At 36.5% G+C, this 16,628-nt stretch overlaps 1 protein-coding gene across 1 annotated transcript in view; it reads right to left on the bottom strand.

Annotated features, from left to right (window-relative positions):
• Positions 1-11,643, bottom strand: part of LOC125645921 (vacuolar protein sorting-associated protein 16 homolog) — a 29,322-nt gene extending 17,679 nt beyond the window's left edge. Inside the window, exons 1-9 of the mRNA XM_056142537.1 lie at positions 11,497-11,643; positions 9,577-9,665; positions 8,869-8,969; positions 7,384-7,512; positions 5,987-6,131; positions 3,417-3,535; positions 1,288-1,407; positions 1,094-1,149; positions 574-743 (exon numbers count right to left, since the gene is read on the bottom strand). Of these exons, the coding sequence (XP_055998512.1) occupies positions 574-743; positions 1,094-1,149; positions 1,288-1,407; positions 3,417-3,535; positions 5,987-6,131; positions 7,384-7,512; positions 8,869-8,969; positions 9,577-9,665; positions 11,497-11,540 (973 nt within the window). The 5' untranslated portion in view covers positions 11,541-11,643. The remainder of the gene's footprint in view (positions 1-573; positions 744-1,093; positions 1,150-1,287; positions 1,408-3,416; positions 3,536-5,986; positions 6,132-7,383; positions 7,513-8,868; positions 8,970-9,576; positions 9,666-11,496) is intronic.
• Positions 11,644-16,628: the final 4,985 nt, after the last annotated feature.

The raw sequence follows: 16,628 nt of genomic DNA, 5'->3' as shown, positions 1-16,628 counted from the left end.
ATATGCTGTTGCTGTAAATTTACAATAAAATAAGCCAATGCACAGCTTCTGTAAAATCACAAATATTGTGGGGGTTTTCTTCTTTTTTTAATGAATTCAAATCCAGTCACAAAGAGGGAAAAACAAAATGAATTTAAGTAATTAAAAGAACAATGTCTCTACAACTGTCATCAAGTCCTCATGGACTTAATTCTTCCCAAACCACAAAATTCTGACCCCAACAAAATACCGTACATCATAAAAATACCATATATCATAAAAATACCGTATATCATAAAAATACTGCATATCATAAAAATACCGTACATCATAAAAAAAATCATACATCATAAAAATACTGTATATCTGGTCATTTTTGCATGCTGGAAATGTTGGCTGTTTGGAGGATGCGGAAATTTTGCTATAAATAACAGCACAAAAATTCCTATACATCTTTAAATGATACATTATTCACCAAAAACTAAAGCGATAAGACTTCGTTTTTTTTTTAGAAAAATTGGACAAATACTTCCGATGCTAAAATTTCCTAATATGCGGTAAATGACTTTATAGTAAGATATCTGATTAAGTCACCTGGGACTTTATGGAGGAATTCATGCTGGTAATTCCCGATAATCCGTAGTCCGTCCTCCTCTTCCACCAGATGGATCGGAGAGTCAAAGTTGAAGTTAATCCAGTCTTTATCAGGGCCCACCACCAGCATCGTTGTTCCCCACAGCCCCACCAAAGCCCCGGAACCACACCTAATGTCAAACCATCAAACACAAAGTGGTAAAAAAACGACAGCAAAATCCACAAATAATGTCAAACCATCATACCAAGTGTGGTATAAAAACTTACAGCTAAATCTGTTTTATCATCTTGATAAAACATATAGCTAGTGTGCTGTTTCCAAAATAACGAGTATTTTACTTATCAGAGAAAATTCACAAGTGTAATTACAATTATCAAAAAAATTCACAAGTATTACAATTACCAAGAAATGAAGAGGGCTAATATAGGCAATGCCTGTTGTCCAATCCATTTATGTTTTATACATTATCCAATATTGTTTAAATTACTTACCAAGACAATTTACAAGCATTACACTTACCAAGACAGTTGCTGAGGTGGTGTTGGAGATTTGGTGTTAAATTCACAGTATTTTTTCTACAGAACATAAAGATAACATACCTTTAACACTTGGTAAATATATTGTTCGTTGCACGGAAATTCAAACTGTTTAAGATTTCAAGAAACTTACTGACAGGAAGTCAGTACAATTTACGACCATCGTTTGTGACTAACCTGCAGGTCTGATGAACCGATCCAGATGACCCCTTTATCTGTGAACATGGCCAGAGAACGATTGTTAAATGACAGAGACATGGCCAAAAACTCAGTCACGTCTGTAGAAACATCAGGAGTCTGCTCAAAAGGAAAAGGATTACAGTACAACCTCATTACAGATATCAATCACACTGGACGGTAAATAGAAATGATTGAGTTCATAAAGGACACCATGTAATACAGTACATATACAGTTTAAAATACTAATGAAAGATTGCATCATTGAAATAAGGGAAAATATTTTAAGAAACCAGTTGGACAAAATTAACTTTTGGGATTAGGCCAAGTAAAATTAATTAGTAGATTATCATTCCCGCCCGCCCCTCGAAAATCGCCCCGCCCCGATTTTTTTTATTTTTCAAAATTACGATTTCAGAATATTTTTATGTCCGGTCCGGTATCGTAAACGTATTTTGTTCTGCCTTTTAGAAACCCAAATACACATGTAATTATGATTTATAAAGCCTTTTCTCAATGAGAGAAGGCATTTTCGAGGTCAAAAATACCATGGCGAAAAATAAAAAATAAAATCCTCCCACCCGCCCCATTTTTTTGTGAAGTTTGAATGATAATCTACTAATTAATTTTACTTGGCCTTAAGGCAAGTTTTTTTGTGTGTATAGTAGAATGTGCGCAATAGACAAAAATAAAATTTGGAAAACTACTGAAATTCTAAACTTCTATACAAGTATAAGAATGTGGATCTGTTGGTACATAATACAGATAGACAAACCTCCTATACAGATATCAGATATACTAGCCTCCTGTAAAGATATCAGATACCAACTGCATGTACAGATACCAGTTAACCTCCTGTACAGATATCAACCTCCTGTGCAGATATCAAATACCAACCTCCTGTACAGATACCAACACCCTGTACATATATCAACCTTCTGTACACATACATGTATCAACCTTCTCTACAGATATCAACCTCCTGTACAGATATCAACCTTCTCTACAGATATCAACCTTCTCTACAGATATCAACTTCCTGTATAGATATCAAATACCAACCTCCTGTACAGATACCAACACTCTGTACAGATATCAAATACTAACCTCCTGTGCATACACCGACCTCCTGTACATACACCAACCTCCTGTACATACACCAACCTCCTGTACAAATATCAGATATCAAGCTTCTTTACAGATATCAACCTTCTGTATAAATATCAAATACTAACATCCTGTACAGATATCAAATATCAACCTCCTGTACAGATATCAACTTCCTGTACAAATACCAACTTCCTGTACATACACCAACCTCCTGTACAAATATCAGAAATCGACCTTCTTTACAGATACCAACCTTCCGTAATATGTTGATGGTGCTAGCGTTTGAGCGAGCGCAGCTTCATGTATGTACATATTTTGTAATGTTCATGTTTTGATCAGGTTCAATTTAAACAATATCTACTTGCCAAATACTCATGACATGAATTTTCTCCCAGGATTTTATATTAAAAATCATTAAAACGTGTATACATGAATGTGATTGAAATATTTTTATGCTATATATACATTTTATTTCTGCTGCCTTCACTGTAACTTGCTTAACTTTTGATGTATTACTTGTTCTGAACTGTATGTACTCAGCAGTTGACTGCCTCTACTTTCCTTTTTTTTTTTAACTCAATCTTTTCAAGTTACTAATTGTAATTTGAAAATAATGCCCAAACCCTTCAAGTTTGTAAAACTGTGTTTAAACCACACTGCCTATGAACATAAAATGCATTTCAAGATAATGATAATTTAAAAATGAATTGATAAATTCAACTATTGGGCATGTGTATGCGCGGACCCCCCCCCCCCCCCCCCCTCAAAAAATTTTCCTTGTTAGAGGTTTAGATTTTGCTCAGATTATTTCCCGCGCTCTAGTCATTAGAGCTCGCAGTACGAGCCAGCGCTTTGCGCTGGCTCGCTATAAACATCAAATATCAACCTCCTGTACATACACCAACCTCTTGTACAGATGTCAAATATCAAACTCCTGTAGAGATATCAACCTCCTGTACAAATATCAAATACCAATTTCCTGTACAGAAATCCATCATTGTGTAATCTTAAAAATATACCTGTACTTGGTATTGGCCTCCATGGTCAATCAAACAGAGTTCACTCCCCTTGGCAATCAGAGCTCGAGACTGTCGATCCAAATTGATCACCGTCCAGCTACTGGGAGCTGAGGACAAACCTGCAATATATTGTTAATCAGAAATTGTATTCATGGATGAATTTGATGCCAATCAAATGAAAATGCCCAGACTAATTAATTTTTTGAATTGACAAATTCAAAGGGTAAAAGATATAACCAAGGTGAAATATTTTGTATATGCCAGTTCAAAGTGAAAATCACTAGGCCACAAATCTTGGTACCAAATGAAAAACCCTGTCTATTAGAATATCAAAGCCATTTCCCCCTTGAATCCTGAAGGGATCTGGGTTAGAATAGGTCCTCAGTACCCCGTGCTTGTAGTAAAAGATGACTAAATGGGGCGGTCCTTTGGATGAGACCATAAAACCTGAACTCCGGTGTCACAGCAGGTGTGGCACAATAAAGATCCCTCCCTGCTCAAAGGCCATAAGCGACGAGCATAGGCCTAAATGCAGCCCTTCAACGGCAATGTTAATATCTCCACATGAGTGAAAGATTCTCGAGAGGGATGTAAAATTATCTTTAATCAATCAATCAACCTTTCCCCCTTGGTTCAAAAGAAATAGCCAAGGTGAAATATTTTCCCTTAAAAAGTGTAACGCCAACACTGGGATCATGAAACTAGCTCTCTGAACATTCGTCCTGGTGAGCTAATAGGAGATCCTTTTATGAAATAAAATAAATCATTCAGATAGATAAAATAAATGAAATAAGATAACTTGATCAAGATTACCTAATAATATTGTATTTTAAACCTGGGTCATTCCAGGCCATTCAATATACATAATACTTAAACAAAGAGTTCAAATACAACTTTTCTGAAAGAACAAGATTGCTACACGTAGCCATGTCCCCCATCGCCGCAAAAAAAGTTGAAGCACAAAAGTCCCATAACTCCTGTAAAATTTTGTCAAATTAAAATGACGCCGCAGTATGTTCAACTACATATGGTGACTAACAATCCTACAAAATTTGAACAAAATCCATTGAGCGGTTTTAGAGAAGTTGTGTCCACAAAGTGTTTCTATAGTGTAGCATGTACAAATTAAACAAAGTTCCCAATCTAATTAAAATTAGATGTTGGATCCGCTCGCATACTCGCTACACAAACATCTAAAAACATCCCATAGAGGGTCACATCAGAGGTCAAATTCGGTATCACTCTAGACTTATCGGCTTCAACAAACATTCAATGATTTTGCCAGCGGTGATTTCATTGGTCAATCGAATTTGACCTCTGACGTGACCCTCTACGGAATGTTGTTAGATGTTTGTGTAGCGAGTATGCAAGCGGATCTAACATCTAATTTCAATTAGATTGACAAAGTTCCATAACTCCTGCAAAATGTGTCGAGTCAAAATGAGGACACAATATGATCAACTACATGTATTAACATCATGCCCTTACAAACCCACCTGACTAGGGGGTACAGGGTATTAGATAAGATAAGTTTATTCCAATTCTGGGCCCAGAGGGCATAACAGTAAGACATTTTATAAAGAAGGAAATTCAAAAAAGAAAGAAAGTTTACAACATTAACTACAGGTTACAGAGACTGTAAACTGCGTGTGGATGCAGCATGTTGGGGAAACAAGTACATACATATATGAATTGCTAATCATGTATATATACAAGTAGATGGACAGTATCAGTATTATACCAATATATGAATAATAAACTACATATGGTGACTACGGTAACAATCCTACAAAATTTGAACAAAATCCGTTTTCGGAGGAGTTGCGTCCACAAAGTGTTTCTATAATGTAGCATGTACAAATTCAACAAAGTCCCATAACTCCTGTCAAAATTGTCGAATCAAAATGACGACACAATATGATCAACTACATACATGTATGGTGACTAACAATCCTACAAAATTTGAATGAAATCTGGTGAGGTGATGATAACTTGTCTAATATTCTTGACAAGCTAAAAATAAATATTTTATTTCTTATTTTCACGGATCGGAAAAGGGGGAAGGGTCTTATCCTTTATTGGATGGGATTAATATGATTTTAACTTCAACCTTACTTCCTTCACTATACTAGCAAACATAGTGTGTGTGTGTTGGTGGGGGGGGGGGGTATCCATGATTGCATTTCTCACCTGACTATTGACACAGAATAGTACTGTTTCTCACCTGACTGTTGACACAGAATAGTACTGTTTTTCACCTGACTATTGACACAGAATAGAACTGCTTCTCACCTGACACAGAATAGTACTGTTTTTCACCTGAATATTGACACAGAATAGTACTGTTTTTCACCTGACTATTGACACAGAATAGTACTGCTTCTCACCTGACACAGAATAGTAATGTTTCTCACCTGAATATTGACACAGAATAGTAGTTTTTCACCTGACTATTGACACAGAATAGTACTGTTTCTCACCTGACTATTGACACAGAATAGTACTGCTTCTCACCTGACACAGAATGGTACTGCTTCTCACCTGACTATTGACACAGAATTGTTTCTCACCTGGCACCTCAGCCAGCCTTCTGATCCTGGGGTCGTCCACGCTGTTGGCTATATACACTCTGTAAGTACTGGTCAGTACAGCTATACCAGTCCCCTGGTAACTACTGAATATCTTACAGTCAATCAGCTTCACGTCCTTCACCTCCTGTAAGTTTAGAGGCAAACAATTAGAAACACATGATATATAAAGGGGCTAATAATAAAACAGAACTCTTAATGATATAAATTTCTAGGGATGACTGGCTCAGTTTTCTGATGGGCTTGTTGTTAGGTCACTGGTATGCATGGTAATGGCGATATTGTGTCCTTTGACAAAGTACTGATTTTGTAAACCACTCATATTTCAACGCTATATTTCTGCAGTGTTGCCCTCTTAGATTTACCACACACACACACAGAGACTCACTTTTCACAATCATTAATTTAAAGAATGAAGACAATCTCAAAAAGTTCAGCAAAAAAAGGTGCCCAAGGGGGGGGGGGGGGTATAGAACTAATTCATAAATTCATGATACTTTATTTGATTATTTGCTGTATATGTGTAAATGGGTTGCAGCTTTGGCTAGAGGGTAACCTGCCACTGACTGCAATCACATCCATGGTCCAAGAAGTCTGTATCTTAGAAACCACATGTCCTTATCAACCTTCCTGACTAAAAAAAGGATTTTTACCATATAGATACCACATCTTTGTTAACATAAGAGTCCATGTACAGATCTATTTCTACAACACATGCACATCTATGTTTCATACACCTTGTCTTCAATGTACATCTAACACATGTATATCTAGATTATACTGTACATCTAACACATGTATATCTAGATTATACTGTACATCTAACACAAGTATATCTAGGTTATACTGTACATCTAACACATGTATATCTAGATTATACTGTACATCTACCACAAGTATATCTAGGTTATACTGTACATCTAACACATGTATATCTAGTTTATACTGTACATCTAACAAATGTATATCTAGATTATATTGTACATCTACCACAAGTATATCTAGGTTATACTGTACATCTAACACATGTATATCTAGATTATATTGTACATCTAACACATGTATATCTAGATTATATTGTACATCTAACACATGTATATCTAGATTATACTGTACATCTAACACATGTATATCTAGATTATACTGTACATCTAACACATGTATATCTAGATTATATTGTACATCTAACACATGTATATCTAGATTATATTGTACATCTAACACATGTATATCTAGATTATACTGTACATCTAACACATGTATATCTAGATTATATTGTACATCTAACACATGTATACATAGGTTATACTGTACATCTAACACATGTATATCTAGATTATACTGTACATCTAACACATGTATGTCTAAGTTATACTGACCTTGCCCATACCAAATGTCTTTTTGAAGGTGAGGAACATATCATACACCAGCACCACCCCATCGTCTTGCACAAACAGCAGGTCCTCTGTGTGGGACCACCCCATCTTGTGGATTGTGCCACTGTTCCACTGTCAGAAGGAATACACACATGAATATGTTGAAGTCCATTTCACTCATCATATCATCAAAAACCATGATTGTAAAACACAAAGTAAGCATTTTAAAAACAAGGACCATTAAAGTTATATTGATACAGTAAAACACAGTTATAGTGAACCTCCATGGCCAGTAAAAAACTGTTTGTTATAACCAAACTCCATTATAAGTAAAACACAGTTATAGTGAACCTCCAGGGCCAGCAAAAAACAGTTTGTTATAACCAAACTTCATTATACAGTAAAACACAGTTATAGAGAAAATCCAGGGCCAGTAAAAAACTGTTTGTTATAACCAAACTCCATTATAAGTAAAACACAGTTATAGTGAACCTCCAGGGCCAGCAAAAAACAGTTTGTTATAACCAAACTTCATTATACAGTAAAACACAGTTATAGAGAAAATCCAGGGCCAGCAAAAAACAGTTTGTTATAGCCGAACTCCATTATACAGTAAAACACAGATATAGATAGATTGATTATTGTTTAACGTTCCTCTCAAGAATATTTCACTCATATGGAGACTTCACCACTGCCAGTGAAGGGCTGCAAAATTTCGGCCTACGCTCGGTGCTTACGGCCTTTGAGCAGGGAGGGATCTTTATCGTGCCACACCTGCTGTGACACGGGACCTCGGTTTTTGCGGTCTCATACGAAGGACCGCCCCATTTAGTTGCCTTCTACGACAAGCAAGGGGTACTGAGGACCTATTCTAACCCAGATCCCCACAGGACACAGATAAAGAGAAAATTCAGGTCTAGCAAAAAACAGTTTGTTATGACCAAACTTCACTATACAGTAAAACAGTTATAGAAAAAATCCAGGGCCAGCAAAAAACAGTTCGTCATGACCAAACTTCACTATACAGTATATAGCAAACCTTTAGAGCCATCAAAAATCAGTTTGTTATAACCGAACTTCACTATACAGTAAAACATGGTTATAGCGAACCTCTAGGTCCAGCAAAAAACATTTTGTTATGACCAAACTTTATCATACTGTTATACAGTAAAATACGTTTACAGCAAACCTCCAGGACCAGCAAAAAACAGTTTGTTATAACCAAACTTCATTATAACCAATACTTTGCGGTATTCCCAATTCGTGTGTTCATTATAAGCATGTTTTACTGTTACATAATTGTTCACTTACTTGTTGCACATATATTTCATATTCATAAGATGTAATATACTTTTCATATAAGAAATTGATACCTATCAATCTGATTAAAATTGTGATCATTTGATCCAATCACTAAATGAGTGGATCAAGGGATTATTATCCTGTTAATTGAATGCTGTTAATTATCTAGAAAATCATGGTACAAACCCTCATTTGACTTATTTGTTTCCCAGCAGCAGTGAAAACAGTAACAATAGGTTTGGTGACCACCTGGACCCGGGCAGTTTTGGTGTCATCCTTCAGCAATGCTAGAAAGAAAATACACGTGAAGTGCCAGGACATATCCACCGCTCCAAAGTCACAAATAACTAATCAGCGTCATTCCTGACATTCGTGTCTCAGATTCTGAGTTTTAAGTGTAAGACAGTTGTCTAAAAAACCCTGGTTCCTGAAATTAAAACCTTCTTTCTCTCATAGGTTAATCCTTTCATATTCATACCAGCATTTAATGTAATGAATTTGTAAACATTGGCATAATTCGGGCTTACTCGTTGGATGTAATGAATACGGAATATCAGAGCCATTATTTTGTCTCCAATTCCGTCATGGCTTTCATGTAGTATGTTGTAGATATTCGTTAAAATTTGTGTTTACCAACTAGATCTAATGAACAGTAAATATTGAAATACTGATTTCATTCAGTCCCACTAGATCTAATGAACTGTAGATCTTGAAATACTGATTTCATTAAGTCTTACCCACTGGATCTAATGAACTGTAAATATTGAAATACTGATTCATTCAGTCCCACTGGATCTAATGAACTGTAAATATTGAAATACTGATTTCATTAAGTCTTACCCACTGGATCTAATGAACTGTAGATATTAAAATACTGATTTCATTAAGTCTTACCCACTGGACCGCCATACGGGGCTGCAGCTACCTCAAATTTACTGACGTCCACAATCTCACTCCAGTCCATTGAATACAGTTCAGATTTTCTGTTGAAAATAAAATTCAGCATTTAAAAGTATTTAGTTACCGTATCACAGATTTTAAATTAGCCCATTTTTTCTTTGTGTGTCTGATCATAGTTTGATATTGAAGATATACACTAGTATCATAAAGGCCCCTGTATTGGTGGGATACCCAACTCAGTGATACACGTATTTTCTTTGAGTACATGCATTTTGGTATCTGACATGGTTCTTTATATATATATACATGATGTATATATATTATATATATACTTTTGAAATTTTAAATCAAGGTCTCTTGAACTTCGAGTTTGAAGTGTATGTATCTTATTTGTTCTTTTCTCATGTTAAGATAGGCCTCTAAAACTGATTTCTGATAAAGCTTTACTCTTGTTAACTAAACAGAGCACAATGGGAAACATAGGGCCGCAACCACACAAGTTCTTCCAACGTACACGGTTCTGGGCGATCCTCTTTAGCTAAGCCCATGTCATTCCAGCAGCCTTCACTTCTTCGTTTATACTTAAATATTTATAAGATAATCAATATAATCTAAATTATCAAAAACACAGACATACAGTGAAATACACAGTTTTGTTTGTGACACAGTTGATATTTTCCACACAAAAAACGTTGCATTGATGCATTGTACCATCATCAGATACGGAATCAGAAAACCAGAGTGGTGATCCAGAAAAATCGGATCAAACTCTGAAATCAACAGTATCAAAAAATGAAACATTGATGGGTATATAATAAATATGTGTATTGTTAGAAAACATGTTTAACATGCTGCTAATTAAACTCAAGATCTTCATAAGAAAGTCCAGGCATAAACACCATGTTAAATGTAGAAATTTCTACATTTTTAAACCTAAAACGATCTGATATACAATAGTAACTGGACAGTGTAAATGTCTAAATAGATATAGGCCTTATAGACTAGAAGTGCTACACTCACGCTCTAATTTTATACAGGTTGGGAACACTTCCCCTGTAGTGAGATACTCTCGCAAAAACACGATTATCCGTCTTTAGTTTAGCGAGAGTAAATATATCCCGTACAACCGAGAAAAATACCTGAGGAGTACATCTCTTCGTGATTCACGAGAAAAGAAGAAAAAATGCTAAAATGTCTGATACTTCTGCAAATATATTAATCAAAACAAAAACACTCATGATGTGCATTGAATTTCAGACTCCTTCCCTCTTACGCAGCAATGTTGGTATGAAATTTCTTGTCTGTGTTGTAAATTTTATAGAGACAATTCGCATCATGTTGAGTGTATGTCGTACTTATTCAGCATTGCATGAAAATTTGCCATTATTGTCCATAAAGACACCAAAACACCTGTTTATAGTCATGTTTACTATCTTGCTAAAGAGGAATAATCATGTTTTAGCGAGAAGATCTCGCTATAGGTGAGGTGTTCCCAACCTGTTATAGACTAGAAGTGCTACACTCATGCTCTAATTTTCTTTGTTTAAATGCCAGAAGTGGTCTATATTACAATGTATTTATACAAACACAGATGGGCGTTCACGCAAATTGTAATGTAAATGGTACTTTTGTCAATAAATAATTCATTCGTTAATAAAACATCTGTCATCGTTCAGGATTCCCATTGAAATTGAATCCTCGAGAATACTATCACTGACATTGTATGCTTATAATTTCTGTACATATCTACATTTTAACCTACGTGGACATAACACACAAGACGAAAACGTGTTAAATATTAAGGTAGTAAAATTGACTCTGTGGCTCATTTTTAATAACAATTGAGGAAATTCGAATTATGACGCCCCTCCCCTTTCTTTACATACACATGAGTTTGGAAATATCTATACATACTTGAAATATACATTTCCGAGCGGATTCCAATCTGCTGTGGCCATTTCATCTCATTTGTGTGAACTAATCAAGTATTTTCCTTCCCACGATAAACACTTCTTCGCTAAAAAATCCTACGAAGTATTGAATGTCGATCCCGACTTTAGTTAATTCATAGAGAATATGTACAATTTCATTTTTAATTACATCCCGTTTGATCGAGCGCCAGTGGCGGATTTAAGGGGTCGCAGCCGGCGGCGCCCCCCCCCCCCCCCCCCCCTAAAATTTCAAATTTAAGGTAAATCGTGGTGTCTTGTTGAGAAAAATGTACTAAACGATAAAAAAAAAAAAAAAAAAAAAAGCAATAATTTCTTCAACTCATTGAGAAAGAAATTACAAAATCTTTTGATTTCTTGAATTACTTTAATGGGAGAACTTAATTTTTTCCAAAACCCCTTCAAATTTGCGTTGATTTATTAATTTCACCTTATTAAAAATGATAGCTAGAAAATAGTACAAATAGGAGACATTTTTCAAGCCCTATAAAATCTGTAAAATCCAGGAGCTTCCGGGGGCTTCGCCCCCTGTGGACCTCAAGGCGGCCCCCAGACTCCCTGCCTCATAAAGTGGCGCCCCCCGTAACCGCAATACCTGGATCCGCTCCTGAGCGCAGTTGCATATATATAATACAATGCTTAGGTTTTGATCAGGTTCAATTCAAACAATATCTATTAACCAAATACTACGAACATGAATGGGAATGGACAGAAGAAATGGTCTATCTTATCTGTCTCCCAGGGTTTTATGTTAGGCTTAAATCATGCATGAACAATTAAATTCTGTACTAGGTTTTTTTGCTAGATTTAGAATTTGGAACTTATTCTGATCTGTCTGCTCTAGACTGCCTCTACTTTCCTTATTTCTATACTCAATTTTTTCAAAGTCACTAATTGTGATAAAATATGTCCTTCAAGTCTTGTTGGAAACCAGTGTGAACCGTTCTGTCTATAGTTTTGATATAATGGTATTTCAAATACTTTTTAATTTGAAACATTAAATATGCATTCCTGTAGATGTTCTTTCGTTTACATTCGCAAATCCAGAATTCATCTCTTTTAACCCCCATCCCCCTTTCTCCCATTTACGGAGAAAATATGTTAAATTGAATATGACACAATAGGGTGATGAAATCTTCAAAAATCTCTCGAAAATTACTCTGATTCCACACACAAGTACTCTGAAGTTGAAATTAAAAAAAAAAAATAAGCTGGAATTCCTCATTGACAATATACTAGTCTTTGGTGATCAAGTCTTCCAACAGTCTGTTGGTATTTCCATGGGCACGACTTGTGCTCCTTTGTTAGCTGACCTGTTTTATATTTTCATGAAGCAGAGTTTATTCAAAAACTTCTACATGAGAAGAAAAAATTTTGCTGTGGCCTTCGATTCGACATTTTAATATATCGGCGATATCTTATCTATTAACACTAGTCATTTTCATTCCTATGTTGATTCGATTTATCCCTGCGAACTCGAGATAAAAGAAACAACGTGCAGAGTCCTCCACATCGGCTTCGTATCTTAAAAGCAAACTAACAACTCAACTTCATGACAAACGGGATGATTTCAGTCTATCGATTGTCAACCTCCCATATTTATGCAGCAATTTTCTATTATAACCTACATATGGTGTTTATATCTCTCAACTTATTCGATAAGCAAAAACTTGTTCTGCGTATGATCAGTTTTTAAATTGAGGCAGGCTACTGACAAACAAGTTGATGTTACAGAGTTTTCAACAGTCTCATTTAAAGTCAGAATTATGTAAATTCTATGGTCGTTACAACGATCTATTCTGCCAATACAACCGAACATATGGTCAAATGCTGTCCGACATGTTTCATACCGATTGTTAGGGCATTCTTGGCACACTGATTTTGACAACGGATTATCTCGTTTACCTGATCAAGATATAGGGCTCACGGCGGGCGTGACCGGTCGACAGGGGATGCTTACTCGTCCTAGTCACTTGATCCCACCTCTGGTGTGTCCAGGGGTCCGTGTTTGTCCAACTCTCTATTTGGTATTCCTATTAGTGAGATTGATCACTGTTCGTTATCTTCATCTTTTTTCTAGGAGTCCTTCGATTACCAGTAACGCCCCTTTTAGCTGTCCGCGGTGAATGATGATGATGATGGTGATGATGATGATGACCTGCCAGTATCTCTCACAATGTCTGAGCATGGAATAAGTTGAATCTTATGGATGATGACCGAGTCATAGAGAAATTATGTTGGTATCCTCACACGAAAACACTTTTTGTAAACACATACTTTAACTATAACCATTGTCCCAAATATGCAGTCATGCGACATTCAACTATTTATCCAGAAGCAATTATCAAACCAGCATTTAAAGTGGTAATCGGATATTAAAAATAAAGCAAAACTGTAATAGTCAAAATCAGTGTGCAAAGAACGGCCTCGATTGGTATCAATCATGTCAGCATTTCTTACATACCCTTTTCATTACCAGCAACTTGAGTGCGACGTATACTGGAGAATGTTTAGCCCCTTACATGGTCGAGAAATCAAGCGTGTGCTTTTAAGGAGGCATGCTACACCAGAGAAATTTCATATGGATGAAAAGTGGAGGATATATACAACATTTTGAAATAAAAAACTGTCAAATTTAGTTTATTTAGTCAAAAAATCCAGTTTGAGTAGACAGCAATCTGAAAAAAATTTAAAACCCCTGCTAGACTCGATCCCGCGATCTGCAGTTCAGCAGTCGATGTGCTAATCTACTTAGCTACTCAGCTTGGCGATGATTTTTTTTTTAAACGAATATGTAGACAAATATTGGTGATATCTATATTTTCACTCATGTTTTCATAGGAAGTCAGCCAATATGACGATGTAGAGTACCTCCTTAAGATAGTATCAACGTTTTTTAAAACTCCTTTACGAAGGCAGGTGTTCTTCCGCTAAGTCGTTGATCAATAATGCGAAAAGAGTGGTGGAAAGAGCTTGTCTCCCTGGCGAACTCCGGAGGTAAAGTGAAACCAATCCGTCAGATACATGTACCCTGTTAATTCTATTACACATGACTCTATGTCTTAGTATATTACTTTTATAACATTATGAATTAATTTTGCATGTCAGTTAATCTGTCATTAGTCCAGAGATTCGAACCGAAAATATGTTGTATTGTCATTTTTAGGTCTGAAAGAAAAACTGAATGCATAGTGATGTAGAACAGGAAGACTTTAACAAAAATTGTAAATTTTATTATCCCCGGGGTAGAGATTCTAACCCTAGGGAAGGGCCAAGCTTGGTATATATACTCATATTTAAATACTATCTTCTTTAATGGTATTGATGCTAAATTGAAACTATATAAATATTTAGAAGGAGTTGGGAGAAACTAAATACTTTGAAGGAGTAGGTCATCCTTTAACAAAATTTTATTATCCTTTTATCCGGGGGGGGGGGGGGGGGGTCGGGGGGGGGGGGGGGGTCAGGGCTTGGTTCCAGGGTGGAGCCAAAATTATTATAGTAATTATTGTCTTTATCATTTGAAAGACTGATACAGCATAAAAACTAAAGGCATGGTTAGGAAAAGGAGAAAGGGATCTACCTAAATTGTGAATTTCTCTACTATTGGGCGTTGACTCGAGGGCGGGTCCAAATATTTGTCATATTGTGTTAATGTTACATAGTCATATATTATATTATGTAAAGCCAGACGCGTACCAGAACGAAAATGAAGTGTATACGCAATGCACGATGAGAGGTCTGGGCCGTCAGTGGGTTGTGGGCAAAGCCCTGGTAAGGGCCAAGGGGCGAAGTCCCTGAAGGTCCTGGGTTTGACCAATGAAATCATCAATTTTCCGTGCGGAGAAACCGTGTTTCTTATCAATTTCCAAACCAAACGAATGCAGAAAATTATTTTCTAAAGTGTTTTATAATACAAACGCACCGTGTGTACTTAGACTGACTTTTCGTTTGTTTTACGAATTGTGTTGTCCACTTATTTTCGTTGTTTTCAGCTGGTATATATGGTAAATGTTATCACAAAGAATATCCTAAACAGGGCCGTAAATTAACCTTCAATTTGGAGGAGGCAGGAAATTAGGCGGGGGTCTGGGGGCCACCCAGGCCCCCAGACGCTGAGCACATTTTGTGCTCACTGAACACGTTTCGTGCAAAATCCTTGATTCTAGGGCCTTCTAAGATGTTACTTGACTAACTCATTCTAAAAGAAAGATTTGGAATGCTTTTTAAGGGAGGTATCATGTTCTTAGTTATTGGAAACAACATAAATTCTAATGAACTTTAAATTTTAATTTTTTTTGGCTCAAAAGTTGGAGGAGGCAGCTGCCTCCTCCGCCTCCATGTAATTTACGGCCCTGCTAAATATATCTACTGCATGTACATATACCATGTACATTACAGTGATATTCGACATGATGTTGATGATTTGAAATTCAAACTGGACTTTGAATTTGATGTATTTTTGAGGCAAGTATCTTAATGGCATCTCTCTCTCTCTCTCTCTCTCTCTCTCTCTCTCTCTCTCTCTCTCTCTCTCTCTCTCATGATGTGTACGCAGTTGCGTACTTGCGTATAGACAGCCACGCGCCTGAAAGCCTTTCATCAGGACGTTCGAGGGCAAATAAGTTCTAGGTTCTGATTCTGCTGAATTTAGAAGTTAGCTTAGATATCCAGAACAGGAATTTCCCCCCCCCCTCGATTTCCTAGCCCCCGGGACTGTTGATACTTTTTAATTAATTACTCAGGTGACCGATAAAATCGGTGGTCCTCTTGTATTTTAAAGGGGTGACATTTAATGTCAACATTGACGGAGAATGGAATGTGGGGGTGCGGGTGGGGGTCATAATATTTGTATTTAGCTGTACAGTGTGTTAAACTTGATTTTTTTGCCCGAGATCGGGGGGGGGGGGGGGGGGCATATTGTTTTTGTCCTGCCTGTCATTCTGTAATTCTGTCAGAAACTTTAACCTTGCTAATAACGTTTGAACAGTAAGTGACAGAGCTTTGATATTCACAAGAGTAGTCCTTGTGACGAGACCTTTCCGTGGGTACCAACATTTTGGACCCGGTGACCTTGACCTTGGAGTTTGACCTACT

Source organism: Ostrea edulis, chromosome 6 (assembly GCF_947568905.1).
Source record: "Ostrea edulis chromosome 6, xbOstEdul1.1, whole genome shotgun sequence".
Taxonomy (NCBI): Eukaryota; Metazoa; Mollusca; class Bivalvia; order Ostreida; family Ostreidae; genus Ostrea; species Ostrea edulis.
The sequence above is the reverse complement of the archived record's forward strand: the minus strand, read 5'-3'. Positions and strand labels throughout refer to the sequence as shown.